This window comes from Pantherophis guttatus, chromosome 1, assembly GCF_059756535.1.
Source record: "Pantherophis guttatus breed Tessera chromosome 1, ASM5975653v1, whole genome shotgun sequence".
In the NCBI taxonomy this organism is placed as follows: Eukaryota; Metazoa; Chordata; class Lepidosauria; order Squamata; family Colubridae; genus Pantherophis; species Pantherophis guttatus.
Genome location: NC_142063.1, coordinates 30,094,826 through 30,119,975, shown reverse-complemented (window position 1 = coordinate 30,119,975; position 25,150 = coordinate 30,094,826). Strand labels below are relative to the sequence as shown.

Below are 25,150 nucleotides of genomic sequence, written 5' to 3'. Positions count from 1 at the left end.
AAATTATGTACATCAAATTATCAACCACATAGATAGACCTGACCATTTAAGATTTCCAATGATGCACCATTGTGATCAAGTCAATATACCGGTATCTAACAGCTGATCATCCTCTTCTTCTCTTTTCTTCCACCTTTCTGACCATTATGGACCTCTCAATGGAGCTAAGTCTTCACTCAATGTATCCAAAATATGATTGTTTGAGCCTGGTCATTTGTGTCCCAAGTGAGAACTCTGGATTGATTTATTCTATAAACCGTTTTGCTTTATTTTGCTGTCTACCAAGAGTCTTCTTCCAACACCAAGGCTCAGAAGCGACAGTACTCTGTCCCTTTTCTTCAAAGTCTAACTTATTTGACGTGTCTCTCTGCCAATTTACTGTACTTCTCTGAAGGGAAGATGACCTGCAGTTATTAAACCCCTCCAATAAAATTTAACAAAATACAATTTAAAAAATTGTGCAATATGTTGCTTCCCTACCCTAACCCAATTCTAATTTAAACTAATCCTGAAAAATCTTTTTCCACCCCTACATGTCCATGTCCATGCCCAATATAAAACATAACAAAATTGCTAGATCTAAGAGGAAAAAGAAAGCATTAAATTATATTCATGCTAGCAATAGCATTTAGACTTATATACCGCTTCACAGTGCTTTACAGTCCTCTCTAGGTGGTTTACAGCCTAATACAAAACTATGAATAAAACCTAGCCAATAAGAAATACATTAATCAACCATATTAAAGAGAATTAGTCAGACTTTTCCTTCCATTGATATGAAACAAGTAAGGAAAGTAAGCAAATCTTATAATTCCATGATTTAACTTTGGGTTCAAGGTAAAGCCATTTTTTGAGTGACAGTCCATATACAATAAATCCAGAGTTCTTTATACATCATTAAATTCCACATTTTTGATAATATATGTCAACATGATGTTATATCTTTCAACCTTATTTCTTTTTCCAATTTCATATTAACTTATGTGCATGTATTACTCCAAAACAGGACAACTATTTCCAAAACATGTATCCATATCTCCTCCACCATTTACATTTCCAACATACTGAAGTTGTCAGCCAGCCTTTAAAAATCCTTTGAGGCGTTCAACATCATTTAAAAAACCCAATATTTTGTTGTGTTAAATGCATTTTAAGACCAGAGACACATATTTAACATTTTAAAAACCTTTCCACATTGTTTTGCTAAAATAGGATATTCCAGCTCTTTGCATACTTGTCAGGTTTCCGGAAGATGCCCTAATTAAATTGACAATACTTCTAATACATTGCATACAAATTATATGATCAAAATATATTTGAACTGTATACATATATCATTCAGTTATTTTAGGAAGAATGTGTGACATACTTGCATTTCATATATGCATGAGTGTATATGTTATGTGTATGTATTTCTCTCGTCCTCCTAGGAAACAAAAATGATTTGAACTGAATGAATACAATAATAATTGTTCCATAATAATTACCTGTATAATAAAGTGTCTCATTTATAGAAGTAATTGAGCTCCTCTCTATTAATACACCGAACATTTTTTAAACACACACACATTTTCCACTGAGGAAAAATCCTAGGAAGGAGGTAGAATATGGGGAAAAAGTAGATGTTCTCTGGTTAGAGATGATAAAGTATATAATGAACCTGGATGGAGATGAGGTTTAGGGAACAGGCAGCTAGACAGAGCTTGCTGGCTGAGTTCACAAAACACACCACATAAGTTAATATTAGGTTTCCCCAACATACTGAACAATAAATTCACATTAGCTGAGTCTAGTGGTGTGAATCTAGCAGCTAAACAGCTTCAGGCAAGTCTACTTCCTCGCATACTATTTCAATCTCAGTCTGTATCAATTGTATTAACTTACCCTGTAGTGTTATTGCAATATTATAACCGGCCATCAGGGGAAATACTTTGAACACTGAAAAGCACTATACAACGTTTAAGCTTTATTAACTCCAAATCTTTTCTGAACATGATAAAATGTCATCAACCTCAGTACAAACCTTTGTGTTGCCCTTTCACTTAACTCCCATCAATTGTGACAACAACCTTCTTCCTTGGGTCCCATGTCTATTTCTGAAGAGGCGATTATTAAATCCAAAGTGGGCCTTGTAGCAGTCCAAGAGTGCAAAGGGATCATGTTTGTTCTTGAAACTCAAGAGGACAGCAAGAGAGATGCGTTTGCAAACATTTTCCTTCTTCAGATTGCAAATTCAGAGACGTGCAGGCTGGGGTTTACGATGCTGTAGTTAGAAAATTGCAAAATCATCACCACAGTCAGCCAAGGATCCTTTTCTTTTAAGTTTTTTTTTAAAGTTCATGCTGAGAGTTGGTTTATTATATTAAATTGGCATCTTATCCAGCAGTTTTCTCCCATGAGCATCCAACTAATCTTTTAAAATGGGGACTTTTCAAAGCTCTGCCTAGCTCCTCCATTGAGCTGTTGTCTCTTCAGAAAAATTACTAGTGACCTATTAAACTGAGCAACTCTGTGTCAGCCTTCCAAGTAATCCACCCATTGAAAGCAGAACTCCGAGGCAGGTAGATTCCTCAAGGAACGATTTACTGGATACATCATATTGGCACAACTGGTGAAGACCAACTCTGAAAATTCCCACGGTTTTCACCAGATTAAAAAGTGAAAATTTCCCCTTCCCCCAAGTCATCAGTCACATTGTCCAATAGAAGTGCTGGCCGGTTGCTTGGTTACTCCACTCCTCCTCTCCCCAGCCACCTGTTGGAATGACCTTGGTTCTCACAGGCAAACTTTTTCTTTTGATTACAACCCCCCCAGCTATCTATCTATCTCCCCGCTCCCTGTATCTTCCTTTTCCTTGTGGCAACCTTGAAGCCTCAAAGATGGCCTCAGCCAGGTTCACTTCAGAGTTAACACTCTGCCTGGCCTGCTACCCACTCTCGGATATGTCACTGATCTTTGCCCTCTGTATCTGCTACCTTCGGAACTTTCTAAATCTAAAGCAACTACGGGCTACAGGCATTGTATGAGTGGCAGGCTGTTTTCAGTATAGTACATTGCTTTATAAACTTTGCAAGGCTGCCTATTGTCTCTTGTTTAATGGCTGTTCTTGTGTTAAATGTTTTGCATAGTTTTAAAATTGCTTGATCTGAATCCATTTTAAAAGTGGCAAAATTTAGCTAAGGTTCCATCCCTCCTCTGCTTTGAGTCTGAATTTTCCTTGGTAACATAGTATGCGTTAAATTATACCCTTTTTTTCCACTGCTGTTGGTGACGAAATTACTAGATATTTTCCAAACCATTGATTCCACTTGGGCGAGAAGAGACAATGTGTGTTTGCAGACCTTGTTAGTGTTGGAAAATTACTGTGGGTAATTTCCGATTTAGTTTCCACCCAGCACATTCCCAGTCACATACCCTGCATCCGGATTAGAGCAAACAAGCAGGGCCATTCCATTCAGTCAGCAAGAATATTGGTTGGTTTGTATTTATTAAACAAGCAATAAACATTTTAAAAATCCCCAGTGAATTGGTAAAATGAGATGAAAAGCAAGCAAAGGCAGACATGAAAAATGGACAATAATTTACATTCTTTACTTCTACCAAAATGCACAAAACTTTCTAGAAAGGCTGTGTAATTAGCAGGAAAAACTCAAAGGGAGTGGCTTTAAGTTATTCCAGCCTTAACCCTTTTATGTACATAACAGTAACACAATAGAGATGGAAAGTAGGATACCAGGTGATCCTTCCTCCATTCTGCATCATCAAGAATGGCAGGGATGTATCTGATAATTAGAGATTGTGATTACAGAGCCAAATTTTGTTGCTCTCTATTTGTCACTCTTAGAAATACTGTTTTCACAGGTACAGCAACTTGGACCTGTTATCACTTATAGTATTTTGTTTTATTTATTTTCCATGTTTATTCAATTGCAATGAAAAGATAATTTTGCTACCAAGTCACTTATTGTTAAGTTGGGTGAATGAGGACACAGCAAGCCAGGCAGTGAGTGACAACAGCTCTTTAATGTAGAGTGAGAACCCAGCAACTGACCTGGGGAAACAGCTTCCCTTATATACCTTGCAGCTGTGGTGGTCAGCCAATCAGCTGATGACTAGTTAATTCAAACTTCCCGCCGAAACCTATATACATAACACTTATAATCCTATGTTATCTCTGAAAATTTTGTATTCCAAAACCCGCTTCTTTTTGAAACTGCATCCCTTATTTTTGGAATTTAGAATTTTATATTTTTCATATAAATAGTAAGCACTCTTCTGGATGTTAGAATACTGTGGAAAATGCAAGATGTTAATGCCTTAGTAAATGTTCTCTGCCATTATGAACAGGCAGGAAATTGACAGGTGAGACTCTGGTACCGTAGGAAAGGTGCATAGATGTACTTTATTTGAAGTGATAACTCAGAAATATTGCCAATTTAATTCAACTTCTTGATGGATGCACATTTTTTTTCCTTGGGAGCTGCTGGGTGAAATACCAATGAAAAGATAACTTGCCATTGAGGAATATATTAATAAATCTTTATCCCATCTTTCATTCATATTTAGAGATTCAGGGCTATTTACATGTTCGCTCACTTCCCCCTAAATTCTGTTGTCATTGTAACAGTATTGTAAAGTAGGTGAATGTGAAAATATATTGGCTGTGCCTTTGATACAGTATTTTGCATTAGCACAATAGCCAACTATTGTATCTTAAAGAGGAGTTAATACTATACAACATGAAACTAGGGTGCAGTTATCCATAAGAAAACCTGACTTGCATTAATATGTAATATAAGTTGGAGAGTGCAGAGTTTAGTTACAGCAATCTCGAGTTTGGCTTAAGGTTCTTGAACTACAGTTGGTTCAGAGATCTCTTCTTTCCATTGCAGCTTTCCTCAATTTGGTCCTTGTAAATTGCAATTTTCAGAGTTGTCAACCATGCTGGTAGGGATTTTTGTACTCTCAGTATACTTAGGGACTATTGCTTTGGAGAAGATTACATGGTTTAGATCTTAAATTGTTTGCTAAACTGTTTTTATCTACTGGAGGGAAATACCAAATTGGTCAAGACAACATACAGGCAAAATCCTAACCTTTGCTCAACAGCCTTGCCCTACACCAACTTCATAAAGCAGAAAGTAGATTTACTTTAAGTTGCATTTACCCCCAGATCTTCCAAAGTTTAGAAATATGGGATAACTCCTAAAATTTTCAGCAATGGCCATGCTTGATTTGAGTGCTGAAATCCACAATCTGAAGGTTCCTCTAGGGTGGGAAAAGCTCCTTGAAAAAGCAGTTGGGTTGGATTCGCACCGAGTAGACTTGATCAAGTGGGGTTGAATAGCTTTGGCTCAGCCTGTTGTAGGGACCCAAACATTTTTTTTCATATTGTGTGAAATATGAATAATCAGGTTAAGCCATAATGTTTTTTGGGCATGCCCTACTATATGAACACAACTGCATTTTGTTAATTTATAATTGCCTGTTGAGTGAAAACCAAACCAATTTGGATTCTCTTTGGATGAATTCTCTTTCCACAAGCTAGTGGTAAAATTCAAATTTTTTTACTACCGGTTCTGTGGGTGTGGCTTGGTGGGCGTGATGTGGCTTGGTGGGGGGGCTTGGTTGGCATGGTGTGGCTTGGTGGGCGTGGCAGGGGAAGGATACTGCAAAATCTCCATTCTCACCCCACTCCAGGGGAAGGATACTGCAAAATCTCCATTCCCACCCCACGCTGGGGCCAGCCAGCTGTAGTATTTGCCGGTTCTCCAAACTACTCAAAATTTCCTCTACCGGTTCTCCAGAATCTGTCAGAACCTGCTGGATTTCACCCCTGCCACAAGCCCTCTTTGGCATACTAAGTACATCTCTTACTTCTAAACAGAGACAGTAAAAAGCAATACAGTCTTCTTAAAAAGTGTACTAATAGTGACAACAAAGCAGGTACAATACAAGTGAATGGCTATTGCAGCTTTAACCTTAGGCCCTATGTACATAACACAGAGAAATAAAGACTAGAGATGGACAGTAGGATACCAGGCAAACCTTCGTTCTCCTCCAGTAAAGAAGCCATTTGGTAGATATGGATGATGTGTTATCCAATGATAAGAAAGAAAGAATTGAGCTGTTATCAACTCTCCAGCAGTTGGTGCCTAAAGTGATAATCTTAGTCTGTTAATTGGTGGGTCTGACTCTGACAGTCAAGAGTTTTGTGGCACTTTAAAGACTAGTAATTTTAGTTCCTGAGCATTGAAATAAATTTGGTAACCTTTAATATACCACAGGTCTCTCTGTTCTTTAAAAAGTTCATGATTCTGTTTATTCTAGGAATGAAGTAAATTCTCAGTTGCTCAGAGACCATTAAATATATCTTCTGTATTTTGTTGACCTGCCTTTTGAGTATCAAATCAACGATGCTTCTGAGAGGTTACCCAAATGACATTAAAGCCATGCAAATAGTTTCTATAGCAACAGGTTCCCTTATCTCTGACGCAGTCTGTGTTCCCCTTCATTTATTTTTATCTTTTCTCTCTTTCTTTCTTGCTGTGCTTCTTGCTTTTATCCAGCATCACTTCCCTTGACTACAGGTAATCATGTTCCACCTTCAGCATCTTCTAAACCTTTCAACTCAAAAAAGGACAGACACCTGATACGATTACCAGGTGTGGAGATTCCACATCCGTTTAGTTATGGGTTAAAAGAGATTGTGTCCATACAAAGATTTAAACTTGGATTAAACACTCAGCCAAGGACTTGTGTCTCTTCAAACAAGTTTTTTTGTGGTTTAGGAGCAATCCATTGGCCTAGATGTGACACCTATTTTGTCATATATGCAAATTCTTCTCCTTATCTATCAGACTTAGAGATATGCATAAGTAAATCTCCTGTGAAATAAATTATAAAGTTGGATTGAAAAATAAATTGCAAATGTAGCAATTAAAGGCAAAAGACTGAATCTGTGATAATTTGGTCAATCTTAAATTTATGTAAGATGAGGCCAATTTTCTTTAATGACAGCAGCAACAATATACAAAATAGTCATCATCCTAGACTAACATCTGTTCAGATCATATTGGTAGAAATGGCAAAAGAAAATTAAGTAATCATATATAGACACAAATCTTGTTGAAGGAAAGTTAGCTTGATTCTGCAAAATAAATCCTGCCCTGCCAACAACTTTTTTTTTTTTTTGAGAGTGTCAGCTGGCACCTGGATGGAGGAGATCCCATCAATCATATAGACTTGGATTTTCTGTTCATTAAGTTCTTCCTCAAGGATCTTGAGTAAATATAATAGTTATGGGTTGAGAAAGTATATGTCTCTCTATGGATTGCAATCTAGTTAAAATAGAAAGCAATGCATAAATGGGCAATTTTATGGGAAATATGAAGTGAATTGCCTAAAAGCTGTGTACTTGGACCAGTGCTTTTTAATTTGTTCATACAGGTTCTTTAGGGATAAGCAGTAAGCTAAGAATTATTGTTCATAATACCAGGAAGGTGATGATGTAGTTACAACAGGGCATTTTTGTGTTGAGGATTATTAGGAAAGGAATTGAAATTAAAAATGCCAACACTGTAATGCCCTTTTGTAAGTTTGAGAAGGTGCATTTGGAGTGCTATGTACAGTTCTGTTCACAGATTTGAAAAAGAATATGGAACAAGTGAAGAAGAGCACCTCAAAGGATTGAAGGATTGAAATACCTTGTAAAAAAGGTGGAATGTCTGTAATTCTTTAGCTTGGAAAATGACAATGGAGAGAAATTTTTCTTCCTCCCTTAAATCAAAGGACCAGGGGTTCTTTGAGGCTCTCCAAAGGAGACCAAACAAACTCATCTTATTACTATGGAATTTATTACCAAAAGAGGTGGAGATGGTTTCTAGTTTGGAGGGCTTTGAAATGAGAGTGGATAAATTCATGGAAGACTGATTCATCTGGAGTTTTAATTCTTTGATTCAATTTTATTTTGATGTTGGGGACAGAATAATGGGACAAAGATATGTCTCAGTCTCCTCCTTCAGCACACCAGAAGCATCTGCATGGCCATTGTGAAAAATAAATTGTTGGACTGGTCTTGTCCTGGCCAGCAGTGCTATATTTTTATGTTTTCTCTCACAAAAACTACTACATGAGGTAGGCTGGAGAGAGAATGACTAGCTCAAAGATACCTAGAGAAGTTTGCAAGTAAGTAGGGAGTTGATATGGATCTCCTTAGTGCAGGGCTGTCAAACTCATGGCCCGCGGGCAGGATGCATCATTCAATGGCCATGCCCACGCATAGTTTAACGAAGGGGGAAAAGTTGTGATACATCCTGTAACACTACTGTGATACTGCAAGTTTGACACCCCTGCTTTAGAACAAGCTCATCATGAATATCTTAACTATGCCACACAGCCAGGATCCTATATTATTTTTTGAAGTGGCAAATGCTGACATTTAGATCAACAGATCAAATATTCTGGGTGATTTGAAATATTTTTACTGGCTTTTTTAACAATATACAGTAGATGAATGTCACCTCTTTTTAAAATTTGGTATAGAGACTCATAGCAATAGTTAGTGGAACTTGTTCTGTTGACCTCTACTCAGAAGTGTAAAGCTAATTGAATTCAGTGGGATTAATGCTCAGGAAAGTGTTGTATAGTTGTAGCATCTGTGATCCTATACATCAGCCTTCCCCCTACCAGATGCTGCATACATGACGAATGTCAGCTTCCATAATCATCCAGCCAACATAGACAAGAAAACTGCCTGGATGTAATCAACCAGGAGTCAAACTTGATTTAAAGGGGTGTTTACTATTTAGGGGCAAAATGTTTTATTACCTAAAACCTATGCAACTTTTCCATAGCAGCCTCATTCTTGAAACAAAGCTTTTGGCACGTCTAATGTGTCCATTGCATTAACAGTGTTGTCCTTTCCTCATAGTTGAAAAAGGCATTTACAAAAATCAAGAAATATGACATTGCTGTGGGAATAAATAGGTGAATACAGATTGCATTATTCTGGGAAGCAAATCTAAAAATTAGTAGAGCTGCTTGGTGGGTTGAGTGAGCTAATCCAGATAATTCCTCCATGCACTTGCTATTGGAATAATAGATTCATATCCTGAACTAGATTTTTTTTTTTTTATCCTGAGAAACCAGATTATTGCTGGGTTGCATGTAACCCATGACTTGAATGGCATCTCTCCTGAGATTAGTGGTTGCCTCACATTCTATTGCCTGGGCTGAACTTAGGAGGAGAACTTGTTAATACGTAGAAATTTTGGTGGAGGCAAATGACTTATTGGAAGGGAAGGGCTGAAAAACTCAACTGAGTCACAGCTGCTCTTTTGAGCCTTTTTGTTGGAACAATATTTTATCTTTCCTCTCCCTTCTGCCCTCATCCCTTGTTTACATGCCTGGCTTCCTTAAGACCTTGCCAATGATGGACAGTACGTAACAAAACAGTTGTGTGCCTCTAAACTCTGGTTGTCAGGGATACCTGCGTCTGTCTAGCAGCACACAGGAAATTAAAACCACCCCTGATAGCATATCTCGCCTGGCCTAAAGGGCAGTTCATTGGTATATGTGTCTGTGTTCATAACTGGAAGGGATATATCTCAGCAGAAGCCAGAAAAGGAAAAGTGGCTGGCATGGATGTTGATTTTGTTTATATTAGCTTTTTGGTCACCTGAAGATGAGAAGGAAACTTTTCATGGCATCAAATCCCTTGCCTTTATTCAGATCAATTCTTAAAAATATCTAGAAGTGTGAAAAAATGTAACATGAGGCTAAGTTACACTTTTATTTATAGCCTATCTTTCTATTCCCTTTTCTTTTTTATCCCAACTGCTTTGGATGAATAAACTGGTAATATAATAAATTATAGGAAATATTTTATGTTATGACTACCATATTAACTAAGTTTCAGGTTGCTGTTATATAAGTTTCCATAATATATGGAAAGGTTATGATTGTTCAAATTTTTAATAGAGGAGAATGAATACAGAGATATCTTTACATTATAGTCAACAAGATCCTTGCAAAGTTGAGTTCCAAACTTGACGATCCATGTCTTAAGTCTGGGTTCACATACTAAGCCATTAAGTTATTAGTTTGGACCAGGTGAATTTCATATGAACTCCATCATGATAATGTAACCTTAAAATGTGGTTAACTGTGGTTTTCTTTGCACATGGTTTGACTAACTCCAGGGCCAGTTTGGCTACTATAAATTAAGTCTAGACATTTTAGAATTTGGGAATAAAAGCTGCAGGTTCAAAGAGTAAATCCTTGCCAGTTGGAAAAATATTTCTGCTACAGAATTACTGATGCATAAGATATGTATCTTCATAAAGTCTTGCTTTTAAAAACAAATATAAATATAAAATGTTGGTTCTCAGTTATGTAACATTGTAATTTGGATGATGAATTTGCACTTTCTGTTTTTAATTTTGTTCATTTTCCATGTATAATGTACACCTCTTTGAAATCCATGTTTGGATAATGGTATAGCCTACACATTCAAATAAAACAATGTAGAAGGAAAATGACAAGTAATAGTTGCATTGTATATACCTCTCTTGATTTCAGATGTACTCAACGATGCCATATTTGATGAAGACCATGATGAGATGGTGATTGTGAAGGATATTGATATGTTTTCAATGTGTGAACATCACCTGGTTCCATTTATTGGAAAGGTAAACTTTTGATTTCCTTTTCTCCGCTATAAAGTAGAATCAATAGGCCAATCATTGTTAAATGCTTGATTTGCAAAACTATGCAAATCATCAACTTTTGCAAATCATAAAAAATGTGTTTAAAGGAAATACATGTTGCATACAGAGCAATCAAGCCAGATGTTAGGACCATTAAACAAGGTATAAAATGTAAGGTGGGCAAAAGAAGCCCAACTGTTAACATCACAAGGTAGTGTTTCAAAGTGCAGCTTTTGGGGAGTCGTGAATAGGAAACCCAGTCCATAATTTATTTGTTGCTATTCAATTTTTAAATATGTTTCATTTATACTTATATGAAATAAATATCTTTATTTCATAAAGGAGCAGGTGTTCATGGCATTTAGTGCATCATCTCTCCAAATACCCTAATCAGTTGTCAAAGCTCTGTACCTTGACTGAGGTGACGTCAAAGGATTATTTACTACTCCATTCAGGCAGCAAAATGTTTTAAGCATATATGCTACCCAGTTTAATAAATAGAGAGTCCACTTATAACCATGAATGGATATGTAATAGATACGTCCATTTATTGTGTCTGGGTTTTTGTGTAATAAGTGCAGATTGAGTGTTTTGTCTTTTGGTCATTTTGATTGTATCCTGTGACTCAAAGAAGGGGGAGGCACAGCTGTTGGGAACAAAGGCTGAATGAATTAGTTAAAAAATTGATGTCACTTTGTTTGCTCCTTTAGAACAGTCATTTTATAGATCATTACTCAGTGCTAATAGCTACACTCATCTTCGCTTTATCTCAATATCTGCTCTTCTCATTCAACTTCGCATTTAACTAACTGCCTGCCTGCCTATTCAGTGGAAGTGGGAAGATTTAGCAATGATGGGTGTCTTGTGTTCTTTCAACAAGTAAAAATAAAGTAGAATCGGATCTGGAAGAATCACATTGTGTTGTGGCAATTCCAATCATATTTACTTTCTTAATAAAGAAAACTATGTTGGCCATAAAAAAATAATTCCAAAGTGATAGAACTATACTTTTATTGAGCTGATTGAAATGGGAATGAGAGCTGCATGTGGCAGGAATAACTTAAACTGGATGGATTTTTTATTTTTTCAAATTTTGGCTTGCATGTTCCTAGCAAAACCAGCCCATAATCATTTACAATTTCAATTTGCCTAAAATACTTTCAGTTAAAATAAGCAAACATATGAATCATGTAGCAAAGTAAATGTTACAATAAAACTTTACATCATGATATTAAAGCAGCTTTTAGTACATGATGTAATGTGTGCTTAAGCAAGTAAATACCTGCTTATGAAAGTAAGTTTTCAGGTTGTATTTCAAAGACATCAGAGGTTATGAAAGACTAAACAATGGGGAGAGAATTCATTGGCATTGGATCTGGTACAACTCAGGTCTTGGTCTTAGATGATTCCAGCTCACCCTTAGTGGATGAGTACAACTCCCAGTTAGTGACATGGGAAATGTTAAAAGAAGTATTTTGAAACTGAGCCAGGGTGATTTTATTTTCTTCTAGGGAGAGACACATGATAGAAGCCAGGCCACCAGGCATGCTGCTGCTGCTGAAATGTGTTCAATGATTGTGCAAATGCTGATCTGATATATTTGTGACCATTATTTGTTTGATTACAAATAATTGCTCTCTGAACTTGGTTGGGGTTTTTTTCAGAGGTTTCATTACTAAACTAGGTAACATCATCAGTGCTAGTAGCGAGTGTGATTTGCTCTTATTTTATATACTAGTAGCTGCTCTAGTATATAAAATGAGAGCAAACCCCCACTTCCTTCTAACACTGATTGCTTGGTATGGTAATAAAGCATCTGCATGAAAACAACCTATCTCAGAGAGGACCAAGGATCCTGAAGTTCAAATCTGAGCTACAAATATTCTCTTCTGTTGATTAGATAAGTTGCAGCATTTCCATGGAATCATTATGCATCTATTGTCATTTGCTGCTTCTTCCCACCCATCTTGATACTTATGATGGCACTGCCTAACTTCCAAGTATCCTTCTGAAGTATATTTCACACAAAAGTGCATTACAGTAATGTAAACTATTCAGGAGGTAATCAGAGCTTGGATTATAGAGGCCTATTAAAGTTGGGGGGAAAAGCTGATAAATGAAATGCCTCTCACCACCACACTTACCTGAGCACTCAAAGGAAATGTAGGGTTGACAAGCAGCCCAATTGTGTGCCTGGTCTTTTAGGGGGACTGCAACCCTATCCAGGACAGGCAAAAATCCTTGTGATTGGCCACCATCAACACTGGCCAGCAATCCTTAAAAAGTAAGTTCAGTGACTTAGTTAAGAGGTGTGTTTGTATAACAAAATAAGAACAGATAGTGCCATAAATGAATGGGTGCTGAATGAACATGGATTGAATACAAAAGTAATGACAAATACAAAAGCATATTGAATTAATTTGATCACAAAATAGATATATATAAAAAAGTGAATTTGCTGAGAGGAAAGAAAAGACTGTAGTTGGATGGAGCTGATGAGAACCTGACTAAGAGCAAAGTGAGAAATTTAAAGAACAAAAGGAAATATTGGTAGTCCTTGCTTAACAATAGTAATTCGGACCAGCAACTCCACACTTAAATGAAAAAGTTGTTAAGCGCAAGCCATAACTATAAGTCTCCTTGTTCAGCACTAACATAACTTCAAACAGTTGTTGAATGAGTGGTCGCTGAACGAGGATTACCTGTATATGAACGTGGATATGGAGTATGATGGAAACAAGGATGTTTTGTGAGTCTGGAAATATGAGGCTAGAGGTGTAGTGAATGATGCTGATTTCTTTTTCTTCTTCCTTTAGCTTCTTTTTCTTAACAACTTCTTAATCTTTTTTCTGTAATTTGCATAATGTTGTTTACCACTAAAAGTATTAGATCAGCATATATTTATATATGTATACAGGAGATGTGGAATGCAAGCTTTAGAATTTCAACTAATCTTTGTCAGAGAAGCTGGCCAGAAAAAAGGAAGAGGGAAGGAAAATTGTGTGAGCGGGTGAGTGGGTGGGTGGGTTGGACTAGATGACCTCCAGGGTCCCTTCCAACTCTGTTATTGTTACTGTAACTGATGTCAGACTCAAGTCTATTATTTTTAGACTTGAGAGTATTATAGAGTACATTATTAGAAGGGAGTCCTTTCAAACATGCAAATTGAATCTTATCTGGTGCAGAATAATGTTATATGCTATGTTATGTTATATACTATGTTATATAAGATGTCATGTTATTGTTATGTCATGTTTTATGTTATGTTATACCATGCTAGGGGCTGTCGTTCAGGGCTTCCTGAACAGAAGAAATACCAATAAATGTATTGCTTCTATGCGTTTTGGATATACTGATGTGTTCCTTTTAATTTAATTCAGGTTTTAAAAAGTTTACAGGTTCAGTTATTTATAAAGACATGAAGCTTCAGGAAGTTGACAAAAGAGAAACAAGGGTGGACTGAAATCAAACTCCAACTTGCTTGTTGGACTCTATAGGCTTTTAGTGAATGAATAGAACATGCTGGGGTCAAGGCTATCTAACATTCACAGCAAACCTTCAAAGCACAATGTTCACCTTTCTTTAGCAAGGGCCCTGTCAGTTTCCTTCTTGCTTCAATCACATTGCACCCAGCCTGGATTTCTATCCTAACAGTTTCTGACATTTCATTTCAAAGCCCTTTGTGTAATACTCCTGGCGGCACACCTTGCGGGCAGAGATCTCTGTATTAAATTTGATCATCACAGACATAAGCTTTGACTTCTTCTGGGTCACAAGAGACCCATTTGAAAATGCCCTTGGCCTATTGCAGCACAGTAAGAACAATTTTTCTACTTACCTTTACTTTCTCCATTTCTCCTCTCCATTCCTTTCAAAGGGGAACCTTTTCATATCCATGTAGCCTAGCTAGGCAAAATTCTGAATGCTGATACTGTCTGATCGAATGGACTCAAGAGTCCCTTCTCCACTTATTACTAAAAATACTGATTAAAAAGTATGTAGCTTTAAACCAGGAGAAGCTAGTTGTTAAATGGTCAAAGGCCACCTTGGGTGGAACAGTGATAGGTCAGGCTTTTTGGAAGAGAGTTTTGGAGATTGTCTTTGATTTTAAACATTATGCTTGGCTTATTTTACAGTTTCCTCCATAGTTTTGATGGATTTCCAACCTTATAAATGCCAGGAAACTGTGTTTCATTTCTTTATAATTATAATCAGGAAGGATTTCAACAAGGGATAACTTCTGTCCTGACTTTGCTCCAGCAAAGTTTAGTTTAGAAGCTAAACAGGGTTGGGACTGGTCAATATTTGGAAGGGAGATTACATGTGTCCATTTAGGTACCAGGAGTCAAGCTCAAAAGTTAAGAGTTAGAAAACTTTGAAGGCTGGTTACAAAGCGACTTTTGAAGGCCACATAGTTCAAGATCTCAAGACATACATCATTGACTTGAACTGATGTTGCCCTTTTTCTGTTGCATTGTATTTCATAAGAACTTTAGTGTATACTGTTCTCTCCCAGTTTTCCTCTGTAGGGAAAATTAAATTCTGCGAATGGCTTTTTTCCCTTCTTAAATAAAAACAATAAGAAATATTTGTGAACATATTACATGAAGCATATAATATAGAAAGTACAGACAAGTCATTGTATATTGTGTCATTAACAGGCAGATATTCCACAGGTGTGGCTTGCCCTGAGAGGGAAAAAGTGCCAATACACTTAAATTCAGATTCTGAATTTAAAGATCTTCAAAGCCAGTAGTATCTGTGTATACTAATGTATATTAAGGTAAAGGTAAAGGTTTCTTCTGTCCAGTCTAGGGAGCGGTGCTCATTTTCATTTCTTATCCAAGGGAGCCAGTGTTGTTTGAAGACTCTTCCATGGTCATGGAACACTGTTATCTACCCACTGAAGTGGTACCTGTTTATCTACTTGCATTTGCATGCTTTTGAACTGCTAGGTAGGCAGGAGCTGGGGCAAGTAATTGGAGCTCACCTTGTTACGCAGCATTCATATCTTGAATCTGAGCTGTCAGCTTTCCAGCCTACAAGCCCAGCTTCTTAACTGTTGAACCATCATGTCCCCTATATATATTATTACTTCTTAATTATCTTATTATGTGATGATTTGTTTCCTTTTCTTTCAAATGGAATAAGTTCTGCTATGTTACTCTTATTCTGCTGAGTGAGATATTGGTTTTAAAATCCTAGTTCTACAGTGTTAGACTTAGAATTTATTGTTCACATATTATTTTCACATACTGTTCTTTCCAGAAAATTAGATGTTACTGGTATTGTTCCAAAGAATGTCTTATGACACAGACTATGGTAACCTTCTATGCCAACTCCTCAAATAACTTGATTTCTAGGCGTCTTATTTCTCTTTTTTAGGATCACAAAGGCAGTCTCATGGACAGTCAACTTAAAAGAAATACACATAAAGAATTTATAGGCCAGATTTCTAATCAATGGTTTTGCTTGGGCTAGTATGACTTGGCACAATGGCTCAACATTGTATCTTCTGGCATATTTGGGTTGAGAAGATCATTCTCTTCACTTTCCCTCCCTTATTAGATAAAATTTAACAATCTCTACTTCTCTGCATTCTAACTACATGATATGGCTCTTCTATATATATTTGATGTTTAATTTTTAATGCTTATCAGCTAATTAGAGAAGCTAATTGTCATTTGTTTTGCTAAACTAACTAATGACTTCTATGGAGTGCTAGACAGTGATTTTATACTGATGCTCTTTAATTGGGGCTTCAATTCCCAAATTCCTTAGCAATTCTGGGAGTCCAGACCCTAGACACGAAGAGCCATGGATTAGAGAAGTGTATCATGGTCTGAGATAACCCTTTCAACATCATTTTTCCCAGAACCATAGAAATTCAATAAGGGTAATCAGGATTCTCTTTTTATTCTTGTGTTAAATAGATCAAAGTGTTATACTCTTTACTGGGTAGAATGGAAAACATATACCAAACCCAAACGTCTTCAGCTTTTTTAGCCCTAAGATTTGAGCTATAATTCCTATTAGCATGAGAAGCATAGACAATGGGAGTTAGTCTCTCAAACTTGCAGGGCATTAGATATGGGAAAATTGGAGCAATATGTGCCTGACTTAAAACCAGCCAAAATTGCTCTATTGCTCCCTAATTCCTGGAGGGTTAGTTGTGCCTGTAGATATCCATGAATCCTTATTCTTATATATGACCAGTGCTTTGAACAACTGAGTTATCTCTGAAATCCTTTGCAGCTAAATGGAGGGAATCATTAGCCTTGCCCCTAATTGGTGAGCATCATTTGTTATCCAGGGCTGCAGGATTAAAGGGCCACATCACATAGCAGATAGGGCAAAAGCAGTAGTATTAGGGCCACAGCCAAAAATGGATAAGGCCACTCATTTTCCTCTTTTTGGCATACTCTTCTTTCTTATTTAAGCCATCTTTTTTTTCCTTGGTTGCTGAACAGTGGAACAGATTGTTCTTGTTAGAAGTCTAAACAGAGGCCAAAGGTTGCAGGTAGCTGTAAGGTCTGAAGCAACCCACTTCTGCCTTCAGCCATCTCTTTGCTTCATTTGTTGTTTCTGAGGTTGTTTGCCCTCTGCATTTCCCATTTTTGCAACCTGTCTTTATCAGATTTGGTAACCTGTCCATAAATATAATGAGCTACTAAAGAAAGCGTTTTTTCCTGGGCTACCAGCTCATATGCGCCTCATTTAGTCATGTGATAGGAAGTGTATAATAATGTATCCCACTTATTTTTGATTTAGCAGATTTTCAACAAATTGATCTCAAGTTAGGAAATATTTTCATACTTTCACTGCTATCTTTAGGACTTACGTATTCTTGGTTTTTTCAGTAAGCTTAATAAATACTAAAGCGTGAAAGATTTCTGATTGCATCTTCTATTCTTTACAGGAAAGAAAGGAAAAAAGTGGGAAGTGAGTTCACAAGCATGTTGGATTTCTCTTTATCCTTGACCTTTTAAAACTTACTCAGCTGCATGCATGTTTGCTCCACTCACCAATTTTTAAAACGTCACTTTCTGGGTCACGTGTGACATGGCATGGGTGCACATGCATGAATCTCCTAGGTCAATAAGTCCTAAGCTTTGTTTAATGACTTGTTCTCTTTCTTGCCTAGGTGCATATAGGTTACCTTCCCAACAAACAAGTCCTTGGGCTCAGCAAGCTTGCAAGGTAAGAAAAACAAATGCTTAAAAGTAATGTAAGTTATTTAACTGCAGGTAACCAAAGTAAAACTAGTATGGCATGGTTAAAAGCATTGGGTTAGAGAGCAGGAGGTGGTGAGTTCTAATCCTGCCTTAGGCACAAAGCTAGCTGGGTAATTTTGGGACAGTCATTTTTTTTTAACCCCAAGATAAAGGTAATGGCAACGGCAACTCACTTCCAACGATGTTGTCAAGAAAAGTGCATGATTTTGCTCATATAGTCACCAGGAGTCTAAACTGACCTGAGGGAGATAAAGATATAGAGACAGAAGTAGAGATAAAGTAAGGGAAATGATTCCCAGATTCAATTATATGCAAAATGTTGAGCAATTTAATTCAGTTGTACTTTAGGTTCCAGTAAACTAGTCTCACCAGAAGAGAGGGAGAAGGGTCATAATGTAAAAGAGAGTGAGGAGGGTTGGTGTTTTGGACCATCAATGGCTGAAGATGATTGATAGAGATGTTTAAAAAAAAAAACAAATTAAATTTGGTTCTGGGGAAGTGAAGAGCTGTAATTGTGGCGATTTTAGATTTCAGCTCTATTAGAATTGTGAATTGAGGACCAGTATCTTTAAGGGTCTCACATGGGAAAGCCCAAGCCTCATATTTGATTCCCAAGATCGATAATAAAATGCAGGTGGATCCGTTGCTGTTTTACTGTGGAGAGGAGGAATCCCCTCACCACAGATAGAAGCTTTAGGAGAAGAGGACTGGTTCCCTAGGCAGAAAATCCTTGATTAGCACCTAGTTGAGGAAAATGCCTGGGGGAGGGGGGAAAGAGAGATAAATAAGAATAATTCTATTCTTAAACTCCCTTCCAAAATGGGTCTTGGTTCTATTTAATCTTTCAATATGCCTCCAATATGCTACGTGATAATGATATGTCTTCAAGCCAATGGTAAACTGCCTACATACAATATCTGTCTAGATAGCCCATGCCAGTAAATAGAAATGATCTGAGTAATAATCATTAAAGAATCAGTTTGATGCAGTGGTTAAAGGCTGCAGGCTAGAATCTAGAGGCTGTGAGTTCTACTTCTGTCTTACACATAAAAATCAATTGAGTGATTTTGGACCAATTACAGTGATTTCATATCAGAGAGGGTTCACATTTGAGGTACCAGAGCCTTGCTAGTCTTTATGAAAATCCTTGGGAGAGTGACTTGTTTAATGCCTTGGAAATGGTAGAAATAGAACTTTAACCTGTCAATTCAAGATCTGATGTTTAACTTTGTCTGGGGTAAACAGCTCCAGCTTACCTAGTTTGGTAATGAAACGTCTGCAAGTAAACCACCAAGCTCAGACCTCACTAAGGACCTCACATTCCAGCTGTATTGATCAGTGGTGGGTTGCCCTTGGTTTGCACCGGTTCTATAGAACCGGTAGTAAAACTGGTGGGAGGCTCCTCCCACTGACCCTGATGTCATCAAAATGCTTCTGCAGTTGCGCAGAAGAGCATGCGTGGCCCCATTGCAAACCGGTAGTAAAGGTAAGTAGAACCCACCCCTGGTATTGATTCAGATATCTAAAATGGAGCTAAACTAACCATGCCTTCTTTATTTCCTTGCTAAATATGTCATGATTAATTCAAGCAGGAAGAGTTCTAATTAATAACATTGCCCATGGTTGGTTATCGGTTTATAAAAAATAAGAAACTACTTTATGCCAATTCATACTACCTAGTCCAATGTTGTTAACACTGAATTACAGAAATTCTTGGGCATTTCAGAGATGTTTTTAGCTTCTCTGTTTAGACGGGGTTGTTCATAAAAGTAGGTGGTCAGATTTAAGATGGGAGTAAAAATAATTCTTACAGAAGAATACAAGATAATGTTTCTTAGCATCCAGATGATAAGCAGGGAAGGCATTTTTTGAAATACTAAATCCTCCATTCACAGTTTAGTCTGACGAAATTTGTTTTCTCTCTACAATGACCTTCTGTTTTAATCATCTCAGTTAAATTTGACCATACGTGCTTCATGGTATCCTGCAGGGATCAAGAACTATACAAGCATAAGAAGTTGTGATTCAGTTTTTTGGAAGTATTCATCTGTCTCATAAATATCACATAGCTTGGAGGCAAACTACATTTTAATCGGAAGAATGGCCATTTTATTGGAAAATTAACTTTCCTAATGTACTTAACTACAAGACCATAACTACGTTGGGTTGAGATAGAGTGATTGGTTCAAGGTCACACAGTGAGGTTTTGTGGTTGAAAATTAACTACAACTAGGTCTCTTTGCTCCTAGTCCAACACATTAATCACAACTCCACACTGGTGCATGTCTTAGAGACAACTTGCAGATCCACCACTGTGGAGTGAGCAGATTGTATACCTAGGTGGGCGATCAAGGAGTGAATAGGAACCCATTTGTTACCATATAATTGCAAGAAACTTGGCAAGGGATTTTGCAGTTCCTTTTTGCTGGTTGTGCATCTCCCATCTCCTCTGATAAGACACAGACTTCTTCTGCAGAAAAAGCAGCAGATTTAAGGACAATCTCAGATTCCTTTTTCTCCCTGCATAGAAAAGCCATTCCACAAGAGGCTAATCGATCTTATTTTCCCCCCATCCTTGTGCACAAACATTTTGCATTAATAAGAAAAACAGAGTTCTCCCCATGACCCCCTCAGAATCCCATCTGATTTAATGTTCAAGTCAGATTCCTTGAAGGTGACAGTTTTTGACTCTCAAATAACAAGTTCTGGACATCATAGATGCTGCAAAAAGCAAGCACTTACCGGCATTTCACTAAATGAGTACAGGTAGTCCTCGACTTACAACCAAAATTGAGCTCAAAACTTATGTTCCTAAGTGAGGCATTTGTTAAGTGAGTTTTACCTCATTTTATGACCTTTCTTGCCACATTTGTTAAGTGAATCACTACGATAGTTAAGTTAGTAACATGGTTGTTAAGTGAATCTGGAATCACCATTGACTTTGCTTGTCAGAAAGTCACAAAAGGTGATCACATGACCCCGGACACTGTAATCGTCATAAATATGACAAGCATCTGAATTTTGATCATGTGATCATGGGGAATGCTGCACGGTAGTAAGTGTGAAAATGGTCGTAAGTCACTTTTTCATACAGTTGTAACTTCGAATGGTCACTAAGTGAACTGTTGTAAGTCGAGGACTACCTGTAGATACTGTGCGAAGCTCAGATAACTGAAAATGAAACTAGATTAGAAGTTGGCATAGGTAAATCTATCATTGAGTGTGTGTATATAGGTTACATCTACAGTTATTTTCATTTTAAGCCGTGGGGATGATGCAATTGAGAAAGTGAAACTAGGGGAGGTAACATTTAACTTTTCCCAGCAATGTCTTCGTTAGCTAAATTCCCTGTTTTGGACCCATATGTTTATACACCATTGAGATATGGAGGTATATTTTCCAGCTGGTGGCTTTGAGGATAGTAGAGAAGTTTGGTTAGGAAACTAGTATGGCTTCATTGCTTATTTGTACCCTATGACTATCATTAAGTGTTGTACCTTATGATTCTTGACAAATGTATCTTTTCTTTTGTGTACACTGAGAGCATATACACCAAAGACAAATTCCTTGTGTGTCCAGTCACACTGGGCCAATAAAAAAAAAATCTATCTATCTATCTACCTGTTGAGAGAGTGTTAAAAATCCTCTTTCCCAGTTCTGGCCCTTCTGACTGCTCTACCATTCCCCTCCTGTTACTTTAAGCTAAACATTCTATTATTTGATTGAATTAAGACTTGTTGGCAGGAGAGAATGCATAAAAACTCTAAGTAAAGGGACGGGTTTCCCCCCACACTCGAAATTAGTTTAAAATGAGGTTGGGTATAGTTTGTGACCCTGGGATTGTAGTCATTGTCACAACATGTTGAATAAACCAGGCTAGCAAGCCAAGCCATAATGTGATTTGTCTGGGCAATAATATGCTATGTGATTACAGGATTATTAGTCCAAATTTAGGCTTTAGGACCATGATGGCGAACCTATGGCATGTGTGTCACAGGTGGCACACCGAGCCTTCTCTGCGGACACACCAGCTGTTGCCCCAGCTCAACTCCACCATCCATGCACGTGCGCCAGCTGGTCTTCACGTTTCTGCCGCGCATGCGTGGGGAGCATGCGTGTGGGGGGGGGTGCAGGAGGCTTTCCAGGCCCAAAACAGGGCACAGGGGGCCTCATGCAGCATTCCCATGCCCCGTTTTGTCTTCCAGGTTGGTGCAGGAGGCTTTCCAGGGCCAAAACTGGGTGGGAGGCACCCCGTTTTGGGCCTGGAAAACCTCCTGCACCAACCTGGAAACCAAAATGGGGCATGGGGGGGGCGTATGCGCACGGGACACATGCATATGCATGGGGGCATACGCATATGTGCAGGGCGGGTGCATACATGGGGGGCCCTTACATTCATTTTGGGGCTTCGGGCATGCACGCATGTATTCGCGCGAGCACATGCTCGCTTTGGGCACCCGGCACCAAAAAGGTTAACCATCACTGCTTTAGGATGTTGTATGAACTCTTTTTTTTTAATTTGATTTATATGCCGCCCTTGTCCGGAGACTCAGGGCGGCTTACAATGCGTTAAGCAATAGCCTTCATGCTTTTGTATATTTATACAAAGTCAGCTTATTGCCCCCACAATCCAGGTCCTCATTTTACCTACCTTAGAAAGGATGGAAGGCTGAGTCAACCTTGAGCCTGGTGAGATTTGAACTTGCAGTAATTGCAGGCAGCTGATGTTAATAACAGTGCTTTAGTCTGCTGCGCCACCAGGGCTCTTTCACTGGGGTGGTAATTGTCAAATAGACTGAAAGTGCATTGGATTTATATATGTACTCTGCAGTTCATGTAGGTCAGCAGCATGTTTCCGTCCTGAACTTTGCCTTCTCCTCTTGCACTGAGTAGCAGAAGGAGGAGGGCACTCAGGAAACAAGACGGGCTTTTAGTGGGAACCAGTCTGCTAAACCTGGATAGCTTCCTCTCCCCCACGTCTTGCTCCTTGATTGAGGAAACGGGAATGAAAAGAGCAAAGACGAATATTAGGAGTGGGAAAACGAGCAGTACATTCTACCGAGTCTTTGTAGGAATGATGCAGGTTAATTTTTGCTGATTTATTTCTCTATCAAATTTGTGTACCACCAATTTCATTTTTATTCAGGGCTGTCCCATCTGCAGAGTGAAATTGTAGAGCTCACAAAAGCATGTGAAAGGAAATAAGTACTATCCCCCTCTGAAGGAGTATTTTTTGGCGATTTTAAAGCTTCCAGCAAACCAAAGTTGAGTTGTACAACGACGACAACAGCAATCATAATAATTAATATTAATTATTAAATTTATATGCTGCCTGGCTCGGAGTGACTTTGGGCAGTTTACAAATTTGTAAACTTGTAAAAATTTGTAAAACATTTTAGAGGCATATGCAATTGCATATGGAGAAAAAGGATATGTGGAGAAATACATGTTATCAGGAAAAGAAATTCCCCTCCGCATTTTTTCCCTATCAGTTGCTTTTGGAATCAGTTTTGGAAATTCTTTCCAAGCAAAGAAGACTACAGTCTTTCTCCATCTTGGCATTTGTATTAACTACCTGTATCTTCCTTGGTAGAATGATAGCAACTGATGTTGAATATCTAATATCTTATTATATTAATATCTAATACATGCTTGACAAAATAAATAAAATAAACTAAACTAAACTAAACTAAACTAAACTAAACTAAACTAAACTAAACTAAACTAAACTAAACTAAACTAAACTGTTGGGAATCCCCAAAAGCCGTGAATAGGAGTTCCTAGATCACACTATGGTTATATAATATAGAAAGAATGAGCTACATTTATCACCATATTGTTAAGATGATCTTGGACTATATTGGCTGATCCAGCCAGGTTGCCTGTGGTTAGTTCTTGTCGTATGACGATAATTGGAATGGAACGTCCATCATTAAGCAATAAGGTTTTAAGTGAGTTGCACCTGATTTCACAACTGCTTTTTTGACCACTGTTGTTAAACAAATCCAGCTACCCCTATTGGCTTTGCTTTTTGGTAGCCCCTGGGAGGGTTGGAAGTGGCGATCATGTGACCCCCAGAATGTTGCGACCATTGTAAATACATGCCTGTGGCCAACCACCTGAATTTTGATGATGTGATCTGTTGAAGATCTTCTGCTTCTTACATTGATGGAAACCTTCTGGCACTCTGACATTTGTGATTCGCTTGCCTCACATCTATTGACTTACACAAGGGCTGCTTGTGTAATAATTGGCGTCTTTTATCTGCCTGCGTTAGTAAATGTTGAAAATATTACATGGTGCCTCATCCATCTTAATTTGTTTTTCATCTGGGGGGATTTATTTGAAATCTGTTATCAGCCTTTTGTTTTTGATGGCATTGGCAGGACAAATCACTGGATTAGTATTGCTAGGGTGGCCCCCCCAATTATCTCTAAATTGTAGCAGCAGAGTAAGGACTTTAATGTTGATCTGTCATTCACATCTGATGATTTTCTTTCTGTCTGTGAATCACGGCAAGCATCGTTTTCTTTCCCTGTTTACAAATCAATACATTGCTGAAGTTAATGGTAAAGGAAGTTGAATCTCTGTGAGGAGCTGCTTCTTATCTTGTATCAGTGGAGGAGGCTAGACATTTGCATATAAAGAAGGTTTGTACTTATTCTGTTGCCAAAAAGGTAGAAAATTTATCTCTAAACCAAGAAGATAAGATTTGCGTGCAATTTGCATTTAGAAACCATTAGCAATACATCTTACCAAACTGATTTCATTAGCAATACATCTTACCAAACTGAGAAAAACAGTGTTGAAATAATCTTGCACCTTGTGCTCAGTCTGCAGTTTCCAGGAGTTGTGACCCATTGATAGGCAATTTTGTTAACTTTTGTTATATATTGAGGACTGTCTTGTATAATGTTGGACAGATGGACACCCAGATTTTGTCACTCTTAAGATTTCATTAACTGTTATTAATGTTTATGCATCAGCAGCTTTTTGAAAGAATGTGCTTTTTCTTGGGGAGATGAAACTCAAGAATGAAATATAAGAGTTGAAGAGTATAAGTCAGTGTTTCTCAACCTTGGTAGCTTGAAGATGGGTGGACTTCAACTCCCAGAATCCCCCAGCCAGCAGCGCTGGCTGGGGGATTCTGGGAGTTGAAGTCCACCCATCTTCAAGCTTCCAAGGTTGAGAAACACTGGTATAAGT

At 37.9% G+C, this 25,150-nt stretch overlaps 1 protein-coding gene across 1 annotated transcript in view; it reads left to right on the top strand.

The window, feature by feature from the left end:
* Window positions 1–25,150, top strand: part of GCH1 (GTP cyclohydrolase 1) — a 37,178-nt gene that overhangs the window by 5,487 nt on the left and 6,541 nt on the right. The window contains exons 2-3 of the mRNA XM_034433418.3: window positions 10,582–10,691; window positions 17,854–17,909. Of these exons, the coding sequence (XP_034289309.1) occupies window positions 10,582–10,691; window positions 17,854–17,909 (166 nt within the window). The remainder of the gene's footprint in view (window positions 1–10,581; window positions 10,692–17,853; window positions 17,910–25,150) is intronic.